The sequence below is a fragment of the Sinohyriopsis cumingii genome, chromosome 6 (assembly GCF_028554795.1).
Source record: "Sinohyriopsis cumingii isolate HCF-2022 chromosome 6, ASM2855479v2, whole genome shotgun sequence".
Lineage (NCBI taxonomy): Eukaryota > Metazoa > Mollusca > Bivalvia > Unionida > Unionidae > Sinohyriopsis > Sinohyriopsis cumingii.
Window position 1 is genome coordinate 134,461,170 of NC_142966.1, and position 16,401 is coordinate 134,477,570.

General features: G+C 39.4%; 1 protein-coding gene across 3 annotated transcripts in view; it reads right to left on the reverse strand.

Moving 5' to 3' along the window:
* Nucleotides 1-506: 506 nt before the first annotated feature.
* Nucleotides 507-16,401, reverse strand: part of LOC149798041 (heat shock 70 kDa protein 12A-like) — a 29,277-nt gene continuing 13,382 nt past the window's right edge. For all 3 annotated transcript variants that reach the window (XM_089963131.1, XM_089963130.1, XM_089963132.1), the window contains 3 exons: nucleotides 6,810-7,034; nucleotides 6,095-6,245; nucleotides 507-5,704 (listed from right to left, as the gene is read on the reverse strand). In XM_089963131.1, the coding sequence (XP_089819257.1) occupies nucleotides 4,641-5,704; nucleotides 6,095-6,245; nucleotides 6,810-7,034 (1,440 nt within the window). In that variant the 3' untranslated portion in view covers nucleotides 507-4,640. The remainder of the gene's footprint in view (nucleotides 5,705-6,094; nucleotides 6,246-6,809; nucleotides 7,035-16,401) is intronic.

Sequence of the window (16,401 nt, forward strand, 5' to 3'; positions counted from 1 at the left end):
AGGATGTCTAAAGGATATTTCCCTGACGATTTGTCTTAGCGTTCTTACTCGCCGCTTTCTAAGGTTATTGCTAGCACAATAAATGTAAACCTGAAGTGCACTTTTGTTTGGATAACTTAGATATAAGTATTTACTTAATACCCTTCCGAGAAAACTTTTCAGGGATCTTATCGCGCGTACCTATGTCAGTTAGATGTAAACACCGATTCTAATGCAATAAGGAAGTAAATTAATTGCAATAGTAGTTCGTTGTTTGTGCATGGTTTCCGCAGACCAAAGATGCGGTCAATTATAAAGTTCTAGATAACCTGTATTTGGTAATCTTGGAAATTAAATAGGTCAGAGAGAGAGAGAGAGAGAGAGAGAGAGAGAGAGAGAGAGAGAGAGAGAGAGAGGAGGGCTTAGATGAATACAATAATTAAAGAGCTACATAAATTCCACAGAATATGGCTGTAATCTAAATGCATGTAAAAGTAGTCAGTTATATGCACTGGTGGACAGACAGATATGGAAGCAGTCTTTAATTGTTCAAAACGGACAAATACCTGTTGTGTTTTGTAAAACTTCAAACTATACAAAATTATAGGTGATATGTAGTATGAGAGAGAGAGAGAGAGAGAGAGAGAGAGGAGGGCTTAGATGAATACAATAATTAAAGAGCTACATAAATTCCACAGAATATGGCTGTAATCTAAATGCATGTAAAAGTAGTCAGTTATATGCACTGGTGACATACATATATGGAAGCAGTCTTTAATTGTTCAAAACGGATAAATGCCTGTTGTGTTTTGTAAAACTTCAAACTATACAAAATTATAGGTGATATGTAGTATGAAAGAAGTTGTGTGCCATTACTGTCTCCTTTGGATCCCAACTACTCGTCCTAGCCTCTACCCCCATGACATAGTGAGCTTATTAATGACACATGCGTGTTGATCAATTTTCATTATGCACACACGTGTCCCAACTTATTGGGGTAGAGTCGACGATGGATGTTAAATGAGTTCCCAAACGACCTGAAGTGGTGTCAAAGTGGTGTTACCAAACCCTCGTATGAACAGTCATGTAATTTTTTTTAAGGGTCAAGGAAATATGTCATTTAGAACCACCCTGATGTGCCACAACCAACTCGAGGCCAGCTTAGAATCATCGCACATGCACGTCAAAACGCTGAACCGTTAAATGTAGCAGCAGATGCGAAACCTCTCCGGTATTGTTTCAATAATGGCGAAGTGGCATTCTACACTCTATCCTACCCAGTTAACTTCACCAACAAATATGTTATATCGACGTTGACTGAGCTGAATTCAGAAATATCTCGACTGTTTCTCAACAAGGATGCGCTTGTTCGAGTAACAGATTTGGGCAATGATACTCGTTAGATGTAAATGGTGATGGCGTAATCACTGTGTTCTTGAATAAAAGAGGCTCCAGAGCATCAGAACGCAGAATCTTTGGAGGTTTAAGTATTCCCGAGGCAGAGGTTTGCTTTGATTGTATGACCATTGAGCCAGTAAAATCATAGGGTCATGCTAAATGGCTAGAAGTGCATGTGCGTATTGTACCTGCAACTGATGATAATACCAGAGAGTGTCTGCCTCTTGTACGATTAAAGTACTCGATTGTAATAGTAACAGAAGAACTATAATAGTCCCTCAGCCTTACCGACCTGAGGAAAAAAATTTGAAGCGTAACAGCAGCAGCGAGATTAAATTTCCAAGAGAATCGCGCTGATCATTAAATACAAACGCGCGTGTTTGGTTGTAGATGCTATTTGTTGTCTTGCCGCAAAACCTTTAATACCATTTAATAACGCTGGATTCTGATAGTAGCAAATTATTAATATCGACTTAATACAAAAGAGTAGAAAATTTAATTTTAACAGAACACTGCTACAACCAACCCCAACCTGTAACCTACGTAAGAACGGCTTGGATACATCTCTGATAGCTAATTTCTCCGCTTTTACTTTGATGTTTGACCGACCACTGGTACCTAATTTGCGTGTATATAGGGACCAATATATATCTGCTAGCTCTCTGAAGTTTTCAATCACTGAGTTATATACAGTCTTTGGAATAAATGTACACGGAATTATATAGTATTATGGCAACAATCTCACAACAATCTCTATTCACACACCTAAAGAAACCCCATAATCTCTGTTGCAAGAATACTTTTTTCCATAATTCTTAAACAATACTTAAATCGATAACCAAATTATCGTTGAATATACTATAGTTACATGACTTATACATCTTAGGTTTAACTATGACTGGATCTTGACTTTGTTTTTCCCTGACTGTCTCTAACAATACTTTTAGCATAATAAATATAAACAGGAAGTCAAACACGTGCATTTAGGACTTTCCGTCAAGTGGCCTTTTCCCTAGCTAAAATAATACATAAACGTATTGAACGACCATGTCCTTATATTGCTAGCGGTTGTGATGGGAACGCTAGCAGACAAACATGTAGCAATATTTAATTTAATTCTAGCTCTGTACACGTTTCTTTACATCCATTTTAGTCTCACAACCCGGTCATATGTCCCCATTTCCAGCTACAAATGTATACCAATTAAATTACAATGCATCTCTAGTTTAAAAAACCCCAAACTGATTACTATTGCAATGCATGGGTGCAAGTGGATGTGTTCGATCATTGATATTATAATGTACGAGTGCAGGTGAGTGGATTGCACGATTACCATTGTAATATAATGGTTCAGGTAGATGTGTTTTATCATTATTATTGTAAAGTATGAGTACAAGTGAACGTGTTGCATCGTTACCATTGTAACACATGAGTGTAAATATATGTGATGCATCGTTACTATTATGATGTATGACTTCAAATGGATATGATGTATCGGTATTATTGTAATTTATGAGTGCAAAGAGATATGTTGTATCATTACTATTTTAATGCATGGGTGTAAGTTCATGTATTTTACGATTTACTATTCTAATGAACTAGTGCAGAGGACCTGATCAGTGTTTCCAAAGTACAAAAGGGATTTTACTTTCCTCGAAAGGGCAAAGCAAAGCACCAAAGCAAACGTTTATGTGTCCATTTATTCAAAGTGTGCATGATACCCAATATATGTGCTCAAGAATAACACGATGTCAAATTTCTAATGACAAGTGACCGTACGTTTGTGTGTGTGTAAGTTTCTTTTAGCCTTGAGGATCTGGAAACTCTGCCCCCCCCCCCCATCCGACCCTGAGTGCACGTACATGTGTTGCATCATTACTCTTGCAGTACATGGGTGTAAGAGGATATATTGTAAAATTTACTATTCTAATGATCGAGTGCAAGAGTAAGTAGATATACCGTGTATTGCTATTTCAATGGATGAGTGCAAGTGGATGTGTGTTTGATCACTTTTTTAATGTACGATTGAAGTGAATTTGCAGTAGCGTGATCACAGTGTCAGTGTTTGTGTTATATCATTACAATATTTGCCTGGAAGTAACCTAAATATTTACACATAATGCAACATACTTACCTTTACTGGTATTTAGAATGACAAATACAGTAATAAACCTAGTGGATGTGCCATTTATATTTACGTCTCAGTTCATTGCTTTGCTAGACATTATTGATTATTTGACGAGTATGCATCGGTGTTGAGAAGATGTTTCTCAAAGCAAGTAAGTTATACAATGTTTGGCAGAGGTCATAATGTACAGTATTCAGAAGACTTTATGGTAGCATGGGTTAGTTCCGTAAAATGGACGCTCCTTGATTTTTTTTTAACATAAAGATATTTAAATGGATAAGTGTTTGGTAATCTGGAAAATGAATACGTCTTTATAAAGGGTGTTTGGGTCGTGATTCGTAATGCATAGCGTAAAGACACGACCCTAGGCTTGGGAAGACTGTCTGATCAGTTGTACAAATGTGATTACAAAGATCACACAAGTGTGAAATTAGAGTTTCAAGATTAGTGGTCCAGAGACGATTAGAGGAAAAATTATTTGTAGTACTTGAGCTTTTAAGAACCCTTCAGTTGACAAGTACTGCTGTCTTGGGGATCTTATGAAATAGGGAAACGGTGGACTATGAGTTGATAACTGTTTCAAGATTAACACGTATCTTCATCTTAAATGCCTAATTTAATAACAAGATATAGCGTTACAAAGATGACAGACGTATACATTTATTTAACAGTCCGTGCTTGTAGTTATCAACTGCGAAACTTCACTCATCACTGCGAGCATTCATTAACAAAGTAATAAGACCGCTCCGGTGGCTTAGTGATTAGAGCTTCCGCCTCGGATGCGGGAAGTCGTGGTTTGATCCCCGGCCGAGTCATAACTAAGACTTACAAAAATGGTACTTACAGCTGCCTCACTTGGCGCTCAGCATTAAGAGGTTAGGGTTAGGACTGGTCGGCCTGGCGTCAGGATAATGTGACTAGGACATATATTTTATACATTTCTGCGGCATGATGCACCAGTGCTAGCGATATGACTGCAAAACTGTTAAAGATACATTAAAAAGCCAAAACCACACACATACACACACAAAAAAGAAATAATATGAATTAGTCACAGGCATAATGAAAATATTCTTAACATCAGGCAATAAATCATGATAAATCAAAAATGTGAATGCATCTGACTAGTCCTTTTTTATCCGAGAAAATTCACTGTAGCTTTCGTAATTTTTCCTGTTCTTTTTTCTCTTGCTTTGACTTCAAACTCAGTGCCACCGAATGTCATGGACACAAGGACACTTCTTTCCGTCCTCGGAACACTCATATCGAGAATATCTACCTCCACTTTCCCAAGCTTCACACATCCGGCATCTGTGACATACATTGGAGAGATTTTAGTCGATGCGTAGACATGAAATAAGACACCTTTTTGCTTTTCCTCAAGAGGGAAATATGGCTTTTCTTCCGTGGTTTCATTTAGTGACATCGGCTGTCCGATTTCTACATGCTTGGAGAAGATATCATTGCATCGGGGTCCATCTTCGCATTGTTTCCGCTTTGCAGGATCGTGGATTTTATCATCAAATGGTAGAGTGGTGTGAACACCATACGTGTACTTGCAAACCCGTTGGGCAATAGACAATGGGCTGTGACCGAATACCACCGCACCCTTAAGGACCACAAGACCAGCTTCTTGTGGAATGATGACCTTGATCTCGGGGAAGTTAGACTTGATGGCGCCTTGAAGCATCTTGGATTCGGAAAAACCACCCACCATTAAAATGCTGGTTATTCCTCGAACTCCACTATTATTCATCATATCTTTCAAATGGGATACTGTGTTTTGAATGGCATGTGAGAAGAGGTTTTTCATCACGGAATCATCTACACGAAGCTTGTCGCTCGAGAGAGATATTTTATCCGCATATTTAGTTTGCTTAATTGCAACGCGAAAATCCTCATCAGTTTCCTCTTCAAATATCTCTTTCAAGGAGGATGGCAGACGAAACGTCACTTTTTTATCATTGCTTGGAGCTATCTCTCTCTTCTTTATTTCAAAATCTCTGAGCATATCCAGATAGTCTTCTTTACTCTCGGTTTGAAAACGACAAAAGACTGGGTTCCCAATCAGGCTGACGATGAATTGCTTAAAGGCTTCGTCAACCTGAGTTCCTCCCCATGCTCCACCACTGGCTTTGTGAATTTCTTTTAGTGTCCCTCCGGGCATCACTTCGTGGACAGTGATATCTACAGTTCCACCTGAAAAATATACCAAAAGACTTTATTGCAAATGTTTTGTTTACAAACATTGACATTTCAGATGAAGTCAGGAGGAACGATTCTTTTATTTTTGGTTTACATAATTATTGAGATAAGAAAGTTTGCTATGGTTTTCTTTCCAGCTTGATTTTCAGAAATGATTACGTTGCAATATCACAAATAACTCTCATCAAATAGCGGTACTCTACTTCTTTAGGATACTCTACTTCTGTAGGCGGCATGAATATCTATTATGTAGATATTTGTGTTACTCATTTTATCATATTGGTAAATCAATAATATATTTATGTTATGTATTTAAGAACAGAATTCACGATGTTTTATATATTTGTAGCTTCCGAAATATTCAGTATTAAAGTTGAAAATTACCCCCTGCATCTAGCACCATGTATTTAGAACCGGGTTTAAAGCTGGACATTCCTCCTCCCTCAACCATCTTTTCCACAGGGAGAAGACGGCAAAAAATAGATGCTGTTTCCGGTTCCAGTGCAATCCTAAGATTTTCGCTCTTGATTCCGGCCTAGTAAAATATAAATACATGCTTTAACCATACGGATTAGAGCTCACCAATAGTGTGTCAAAACATTTTACTTTGGCTTTACTACGATTCTTAAACTGAGTAGCAGAAAACGACAATTTTAGTAACACTTCAACAAATAATATTCCTCATAATAAAAACTGAAAATGTTAAAGGGACTTACGGTATTGTCTTAAATAATTAGTCCTAAAAGTCCTATCACAAACCAAAACTAATAGGGTGTTCCGAATGAATTCTAGTGGTGTTGCGAATAAGGTGCTTCATCGAGAAAAAAAATTCTTAGGCACAATCTCAACAAATCACGTTAAATCGTTAATTGTAAAACTCATAAACATATCTGCTATATGCGGTATTTCCGTCGGTGTTTTATTTCATTATTTGAATGAGAGCAAACAAAAAACAGGTTTGAAATAGAGGTACAGATATTCGTCACAAGTTATCTAACGAGTGAGAACAAAACTGACTGTTATGGTGATGTGGCTATTTAATTGCTACAGAATATACCAGATATTGATTAAGACTCCGTAACCTAAATAGCAGACAAACCTCTACAGCAGCCTCCCTCATGAACTGTTTGGCTGCATCGTTCCAGATGGCAGGCACAGTCAGGATCCACGTAATCTCGTCTTCCCTAAGGTGGCCACTGGCCAGTCGTTCCCTGCTAGTATTTAACAAGTCCTCTTTAAGGTACCGGATGACCAACGAGAAGACGGTATGTGCTGGCAAAGACTTTTGTGTTTCATCCTCCAGACTGACGTTCCGATCAAAGGTCTGTGGATGATATACTTTTGATGAAGATACATTTTAATATAAAATCATATATATATATATATAAATCATGCAAATATTTTTCTTCTTGATAAACAATTTCGCATAATAGCAGTTCTTTTCTGTATTGTCCACCAAAAGGCCAAAGTCCCAGCAAGTTCTTAGATAATCTGTTGATTTGCATGTCGACCAAAATACTTTTATTGTCCGATACAGTTTGGAAACTAGTACATTCATATAATTAATTTGATATTGTAATTAGCCATAGTAATATAAGCATTATACAGATGTGCAGTCAATGTTAATTCTATAATATAGTTTAGCCATTTAGGTTATCGAATCTACATTCTCAGAAGATTCAGTATCCCAAATGCGAAAATGGCAGAAAAGAGAAAATAAAAGAAATAAATGGATGAAAGCAAAAGCTGTGATAGTGAAAACATTGTGTCGACTATTGTTTTTTATGGATTTTAATTACATTGAACAGTTTCCCACATAGGCAGGCATTGCTAGAATGATTCTACTTTCTGTCTTTTTTGACTTTTTATCACACACACACACACACACACACACACACACACACACACACACACATATATATATATATATATATATATATATATATATATATATATATATATATATATATATATATATATATATATATATATGCGCCATTTCAGTTTCATAATCAAATACCATTTCTGGACGACCCGGTGAAATTATTGAACAAGGTACGGTAGCAAAGCAGGCGCACCACTTAGCAACCTAACTGCACCAAACCATTTCTTCACATTTATCTGGTTATAAACGGCATAAAACAGGGTCGCAATTCAACCTGGTTATGAAACGGCACTTGGCCATCTTGTAAGAACAGTTCAACGTCCTTTACGAGTGTGAGTAGTGAAGGGGGCGATATAGCGACAATGGGAAAATACATTACAGACCCACCCACCCTTTGGGCCTGTATAGCGACAAGATTTATAGCGACAATGATAACTATTTATAGACTCCCCCACCCTTAGGCCTGTGTAGCGATAAGATGTATAGCGACAATGGGAAAATACATTCCAGGTAAGGTAACGTCACAATACTGAAGATTAGTAACAATGTAGTAAGGGGCTGACCTCAATCGGGACCAAAGAGCGGAAGAAAAAACAGAGTGCTTGGCGGGAACGGGAATAGCGGGAAAGAGACATAGATAACACAGACAATATACATTATTTAAACAGCTATACAACTAACTAAAAGAAAGCAAATCTTTTCGAGGCATATGACTGGCACTGAAAAGGGCCTTTGGGTTTTTCTATTTTCTCCAGTTCTTCCACCATTTCATCACTTTGTCAATCATTCCTTTCTTCTTCTTTTTCTCTTTCTCTGGCATCCAGTTAGGATGGCCCATCGACCTCAATTGTTCCTGCACCTTCATCCAGTTTTGATTTAGTCAAACTCCTCTTTCATCTTTCTGTTATCATTGTATTATCTTTCTTTAGACCACCTGTCTTTTATCTTTCTCACTTCTTCTTCCAGCACTTTTTTGATTAGTTCTTCTGCTTTCTTTAGCTGGTCCAGCCCCCACTTCACACTGACCACTCTGTTCAATGCAATATCTCTTCTAAAAAACACCTTACTTTCATCACATTATCAAGGGCCTCCTTCAATGTGCCCACTCACACGTATGTTGGTTGAATGAAACCTCGTAACTTTTCAACGTCCTCTTCGATCATGCCCTGGACCAGATGCCTGTCTACTTTCAGGCTGGTCACTTGTCACTAAGGCCTTGGTAACTGGATAACTTCTTTCATTTTGTATCCTTTCCACCACATAGGCGGCATCCACCATCCAGTACCAACTGTCCTTTAACTTGTTAAATAACTCCATAGTCATCTCCTTTTATTCTGTGTAGAATGGTGCGAACGACTAACGCTTTGACTTCACATTTGTCAAGCACGGAAGTGAAGGAAAACATCCCTTACACTTACTTCACATATTGTCCACTATCCATAAACACGGGAAGAATCCAGCCCCCCCCCACCTAAAAAAATAATAATTCTACTATCAAAAAATAATATCTAATTCACACAGAAAGGAGCTAAAACAAACCAAAAATATACTATCCACACATGAGAAGGAGGAAAACAAACCCAAAATATACTATCAAAAAACCAATTATACTATCCACACACGGGAAGGAGAAAACACACACAAAACGAACCCTAATATACCATCCACACACGGGAAGAAGAAAAAACTAACCACAAATATACTATCAACACAAAGGTGATGAGCAAAAAACAAATCGAAATATACTATCCACACACGGAAGAAGATAAAACAAAATATAAAAAAATATTCTACTATCCACAAATATACTAGCAAAAAATAAATCACACATATACTATTCACGCACGGGAGGGAGAAAAAAACCCACTTACTATACTATCCACAAACCGAAATATGCTATCCACACACGAGAAGGAAAAAACCAACCAAAATATACTATCCACATACGAAAAGGAGAAAAACAAACTCTTACTATACTATCCACAAAACCATAATATACTATCCACACACGGGAAGGATACGAAACAAACCCTAATATAACATCGACACAGAAGGGAAGGAAAATAAAACACACACTCTACTATACACAAATTTATGCGAACGCTTACAAACCCAAAAAATATAATAATCACACAAGCGTATGCTCACTTATGAAAACCCACACTATACTATCCACACAAACGTACGTGAGTTCAAACACACACACACACACACACACACATAGAGACACAGATACACGCAAACACACACACAATCACATCAGTAAATGAGTGAGCATTTATAATCACACTACTCCTCATTCTCTCAAATTGACAATTTTAACAGTCTCTTTTCTAGAGTAATGGGGTAGCCCTGAGAAGGGCTGTTTTTTTATAACTCCAAATGCGCCTGGCTAATGGTTACATCTTCCGGGTCTGGCATCATAGACACATCTCCGGCTCCAATCATTATCCCAACTGATTCTTGTGGTTGGGAGCGCAGGGGGGGGGGGGGGGTTGATTCGCTTCACTATCGCAGTCTTCACCTATTCCACACTCTTGGATGTTGAGGCGTCCTTATACTTTCCGCACGTACCTGTACTGCTACTGGCTGTGGTGCTGGTAGAGGCTGCTGTGTTAGTAGTGGCTGTGGCTTTTGTCTCTGTAGAGCCGTCCTCGCCTCAGGTTTGACCTCACACAGGTCTCATCATTATGTGAGGTATGATAGTTTTTTTCTTTTCGTCCTCTTCTGTCTAATCTTTCTCCTCCTCCTCTTTTTCTACCCTGGCCTCTTCGGCTATGGCCTCCATAGCCAGCTCATTTAGGAGTCGCCTGGCATATTCTAGGTGCATCTGGAGTTCCATTTTTGCGAGTCTGTTGCTCATTCTTCACAGTTGATGAATCAACAAGGGTAGCCAGACTGACGAGCGCTCCCTTTATATGGATCAAGCATGGACATGAAGGAAATCATCCCCTGTGACCAAAACTTACATTGCCCATATCAGTACACCAACAAATATGGATCGCGTGGACTTAAAAGAAACACTCACTCATATTTTACTTCCTAACACTAATTACAATCACAAAATGACTATTTGACAAGCTAAGGAAAACGAAGTGCTTATAGACACACTTCTAACAAAGTTAAAGAAACGAAGTGCTTATAAACACACTTTTTTCTTTCTAACTTACTAACATCCCATTGGCAATTCAATTAGTATCTATTTTCTTGAGTATTGAGTAGCCCTGAAAAGGGCTGGTTTTTGTGGACAAGGAGCTATGGCAATCTTTTATTGTCTAAGATTGCGTTCCCGTCTGGCGACAGGCTCTCCCACAGGATAGGGTCTGCTTCTTCGGAAAGAGAAAGAGAACTCCTTGGTGTCTACACGACAGTCGACAAAACCTCTGTCTGGTTCCTGCTGCTGCTCTTTCTGCTGTTTCTGAAGTCTGTACTTATCCGTCCATTCGTCTGTCTTCTTCTTGAATTCCTATCTGAAGAACTCTTCTATCAGATCTTCAGCCACTTTCAACATTTTGACATTCTCTATCTACAGGCTTCGATATCATGCTTTGCCTGACACGATGTAAATTAACGTAAGCTTCGTTCAGCTTGGCTAGTCTTGTGCACATCTTCATAGGAGAATTAGTCAACAATGAATGGTAAGACTGAAGACTGCCCCGCCTTATATGGTTCAAGCGCGGACGTGATAGAAAACATCTGCACACTGTGTTTAGAGTCGGAACTCTAGGATAGTTTGATTTGAGGGAGAGGGATAGAGAGTCAAAGAGCATGTGTCATCATTAAAATGGCAAACAAACGACAGCCGCATTTTTGTCATAACTCAACATTTGTATTCAAATAACTAACAACCAACAAATTTTTTAATTAACAATCAAATTAACTAACAAACTCTTTTTCAAATGGCAATCTATTTTTCACAAGGTTGACAACGTTGTGAACTGAAGTTAGACTTCCACTGTTGGAAGTCATTGGGCCATTAATTTACACTACATTTCCTACCTAAAGACAAAAGATAACCATAATGCTCACAAAACCATCGATCTACTTTGTCGTCGTTTCTAAAAGATTGACGATCAAAAGAAGTCACTAAATGTTTTAAAGAATACCCAAGACTGCGTTGATGAAGAAGATACACACAATATTGTCAAAACACCATAGAATCTGTGCCTTGCAATTTCACATTATTGAATCTTTTAGTCTGGGCATTTCTTCTCATATAGTCAATGATATCGTCTTCCAAAGGTGGTAATCCATCTGAATCAAAATACTACACATAATCTTCTTTAGGAAAGTAGACGGCTACCCAGTAGGTTCTTGGGAGATGTCGTCCGTGTTGATGACATAAGCTTGATGGTCTTGAGGTTTGCGATGAGGCAGTTCACCTTTACCACACACGACAGTATTCCAAGAAGCAGTGTACAAACTGTGGTTCAAAAGGTAATAAAGTTCCCCAGTATCAATTTTTGTGTTGTTTTGATGTTTGTTTTTCTTGCTGTTTTTCTTCACTGGTAATGATTCCTGATCAATTCAGTCCTGACATTTTGCTTGAAAATGTCTGACAAGTAACCGTTTCTTCGTTTCGTCTCCGCACTCTGAGCTAAAAGAGCGTCGATGTGATGGACATCTAGAGTCATCAGTGGAGGAGAAGAATGATCACGCAAATCTTTATACCACTGATGCATCACGGCTTCTTCGGAGATGAGACTCCAAGCTTCGTCCAGATACTCGTTCAATGTTTCTTCTTCACTCAGCATCAGACATGTATCGTGTTAAATTTAACTGGGATGATCGTTTGGACATCCATATAAATCTTTCTCCATCAATTCTGTATTTTATTCTGCCAGGTGTTTGGCAAAAACAGGAGATTAAATGTTGTTCTTGTCCGGGCCATCTTGACTTCATCACTATGTCCTTTTCGTCTTTGGCTTGGGGTTCTACTTCCACGGTATCCTCTCATGCCATTTCAATAGATTCTCCACCATTCAAAGAAGGATTACAGTCTTCCATAGCTTCTAATAGTGTAGAATGACTTCCATCAAACTGTTGATTTCTATGGTATTATCGAATTCGGCATACAAGATCACGTTCACCGTTTCGTCTCGGACTTTAGTTTGATTAAACTGAAGTTCCACACGAATCTGGCCTGATCTTATAGATTAAACTGAAGTTCCACACGAATCTGGCCAGATTTTATAGGGTGGAAATGTCCTTCGTCGCTGCCTTGGTCTGGAGTGAAATCAAAAGCCCACAATGTGTAGCCTCCTGTATAACTGTCCTTGGAACTGATGATCTTCGATCATGGAATACTGATTCCTGGGAATGGTGAAGGTGTTTACTTCCACGCGTCGTATTGGATACTTGGCGGTCTTTTTGATCAAAGTGTGACTGATGTCGTTTCCCACTTTAGGTAACACTTCCACGCGTCGCACGTACAGTCTGGCTTCTTGGATGACGGTTTTGTACTCGTTGACATCAAATGGAATGCAGCACTGCTACGATTCAGTCTCAGGCGGACATCCACCCCATTCAGCAAATACTTTTCTTGGAACCACATATCCAAACGCAAACGATCCATCAGTTCTAAACTACGTCCTCGCAGGATTTTCTTTCGACGATCATTAAAACCCACATTGTGAGGACTGTTATCTTCTTTCAGGGCCGTGTCGTTAAACGTGTTCTCACCCGCTGTGTAAGGTTTCCATACCACGCAAGCATTCAAATGAGTGTTCCTGGCCTCTTTTCCGTACGTCAAGTGATTTTCCAGGTACGCTCGGTAAGGGTAAGTATCCTTGATGCTGCTGAATAGTTTGTTATTTAAGTACAAATCCATTTCGATAACCAAACAATGCATGAAGTTGTTGAGGGGAGCTACTCTATCATTGACTCCTGGAGGGTTATTGTCTGCCGCTTTTCTCACTTGGACTTTCAAGTAAAAGTAACTGCTGTTCACATCGATGCAATCTTCGGGCTGTCCTTTGATTTCAAACTCGATGGGAGCTAAATCCGTCAAAGAGGAGACGGGGTGATATTCGATCCATTGAGATTCTTACATCGTCATCATGGTTGGTGGCATGGCAAATAGATCAGGCGCAAGACTCTCGGTACATCAGTTTTTTGTCTCTATGATTTAATAATCAGAAAGGTCTAAATCTCGGACGATTCTTCTTTTCTTAGTCTTTCTAGCTTTATAAGTGTGAAGGCTTCTGTACGGGTGTTTACTTCTTCGTCTCTTTCTGCCTCGTCCTTGCTGTAGCGTCAGGGAGGCAGGAATGCTTGACTCGGCAGCTTCCAGGGCATTTATAGGCGTTTCCCATCAGCCCAAAATGTCTTTGCTCGCTTGCAACAAGACATTTTTGCTTCTCTCAACAAAGCTTGGTTTTATTTGTCGATGATGACATTTTGGAGAAATTCTTTACCATGCGTGAAGGCGGAATCTTTCAAAGCGTGCAATCCTCGTGTCACCATTGGTTTCATTACGGGGTCCACTGAACGAGAGGCTGATTTCAGCATATCACTTTAACCATATCCTCGCTGTCGAGCGACGCCTCGGTACACTGGATACATGATTTACGTGTCATTAGAGAATCGTTTTTGAAAATGGAGTTTCACCGTGACTTTCCCTTTGGTAAATGGAATATTTTGTCCCAGATATCCTTTTATAGCAATGTTGACAGTGTCAAAATACGGCGAATAATGAGGATGTACAAATTTGCGTTGAACGTGAGGAATGACACGCAGTAACGACACGGTGGTTTGTCCCACCACGTCGTTCTCCGCCACATCGGAGTACGCAAAGATCATATTCAGTCCTTGGTTCATTTCTACCGGAGAACGAAATAAATTGGCAAAAGAATCGTTGTAGGAAATGGCTGCTAATTCGCCTTTTTCCTCAACTCTCTTCCTCATCTCCATGTCCCCACCGAAAATGTCAAACAATTCACGACAAAATTAAATGGACAACACTTTACCCTCCGAAAATTTCATCAGTAGGCGACGAGATACTTTATGGTACTCAATGGTGACACTTTTCCCGACACCTTCCAAAGCTTTAAGAAATATGGCATTAAACCTGGTAGCAATCGTGCTCACCAAAGTTTGACAGATAAAATAATAGCCTGGGGGAATTACGATGATATAGTTACATTTTTGAGTTTTATCATTACATGATTTTTTTATCATATTTAAAATTAGTGAAGTACTTTTGCACTTGCTCGTGATGAGTTTCGACCGTAAAAAAAAAATTGATTTTGGAAGGACATTCAAGACTTGTGTCCGGTGAATGATTTCCATCAAGGCCACTTCGCAATTGGCTTCGTGATCTAATTAGATGGTCTGAGGTAATTAGGCCGTGTAACAACACAAAGTGTTGTGTGCAAACACCTCTATGGAACTGTCACTAGAAAAGGTAAAATAAAATTGGGTATTGTTATTTATAATTCCAGAGTTCTGCTGCTGTGCGAGGGGTCACTGACAGTGCGAGGAGTGTCTAAAAGAGGAATGTTGTTGTTGTTGTTGAAATGTTGACTGCTGGGAGGGTGACTGACGTTGGAGGCTTGGTTCCCGTTTTACCGGAGTATTTCATGGAAGGACTGTGAAGAAGGTAACCGATGCAACTGCTCATTAAAATGGTCCACAATTGTTTGTCTCCTTGTTGCAAACTCAGTTTAGTAATGGCTGCACCGTTGACACAATACACCACAAAGATTTGGCAGAAAAAGACTATTTGCGTTTTAGGCACACGTTCTGCTCACTACACCCACAAGGGTTGCTTTTGTAGATATTGCAGAGAAGAACCCGGTGACGAAGCGGTCACTGCAGTGGCATCGGTAGCTAAGGCTGTGTGGAAGGGCATGATAGTCACTTTTTTTATAGTCGATGACTTGCGAAGCGTCGATCCAAGAATCAAAACTGGGTAAATATCTTCTCCAAGGCACTTTGACTTCTTTGACACATCGTTTTCCCACTTTACGGGTTCTTTGTTCGAGAATGCTTTCAATGTAGTACACGTCTTTTTTTTTTGGTGACACGTTGTAACTCGGGCAAGTAAAACGTTCCTTTTAACACCTTACCGTTCATGTCGTCCAATTTATAGACGGTAACATGACGGCCACGCACTCGTCCAGTGACACGAAACAATTCGGTGGTCCAGCTGGGTAAGTAACCTTTGTCGAAAATGCGTTTGATTTTGCCAATGCGCACCCAATCTTCTACTGCCAACACTCCACTTTTCTTGGGAACAGCCACCGTCGGGGACGTACCAAACAGGCACTCGAAAACAGTCACTTCGTTGTCGGGAGTCACTTTTTGGATGGCACGTTCGATGCCTCGATGGTATGATTTGTTGTACGCTTGAACCAGGTGCGATAAGATGTCGATGTACTTGAGAGTGTGGTGATGCGTAACATATTTCCACATGCGTTCTTTCAATGTGCGTTGAAAACGTTTCCCGATGCTGGCTTTGGTTTCGGGATTCTCGGTGATGAAAAAATGAATGTCACGTTACTTTAATTCTTTTCGGAAAGCTTGGTTCAGAAATTTGCTGCCTTTGTCGGTTTGCCATCAAAGAGGGTGACGATCACTTTGTTTCAATACCAGATGGAGGGTTCGTACTAATTCACTGCTCGATTTGGCAGTCAATGGCACGATCCTGGCAAATTTGGAAAAGACGTCGATGACACAAAACAAATATATTTAGCCACGATTGTAGGTAGCCAAATGAGAGATATCAGCGAAATCGGCTTGTCATTGATGATCGATACCCTCCACTCGGGTGTGACTTCTGGAAAAGTTTTGTCGAATGGGTTTA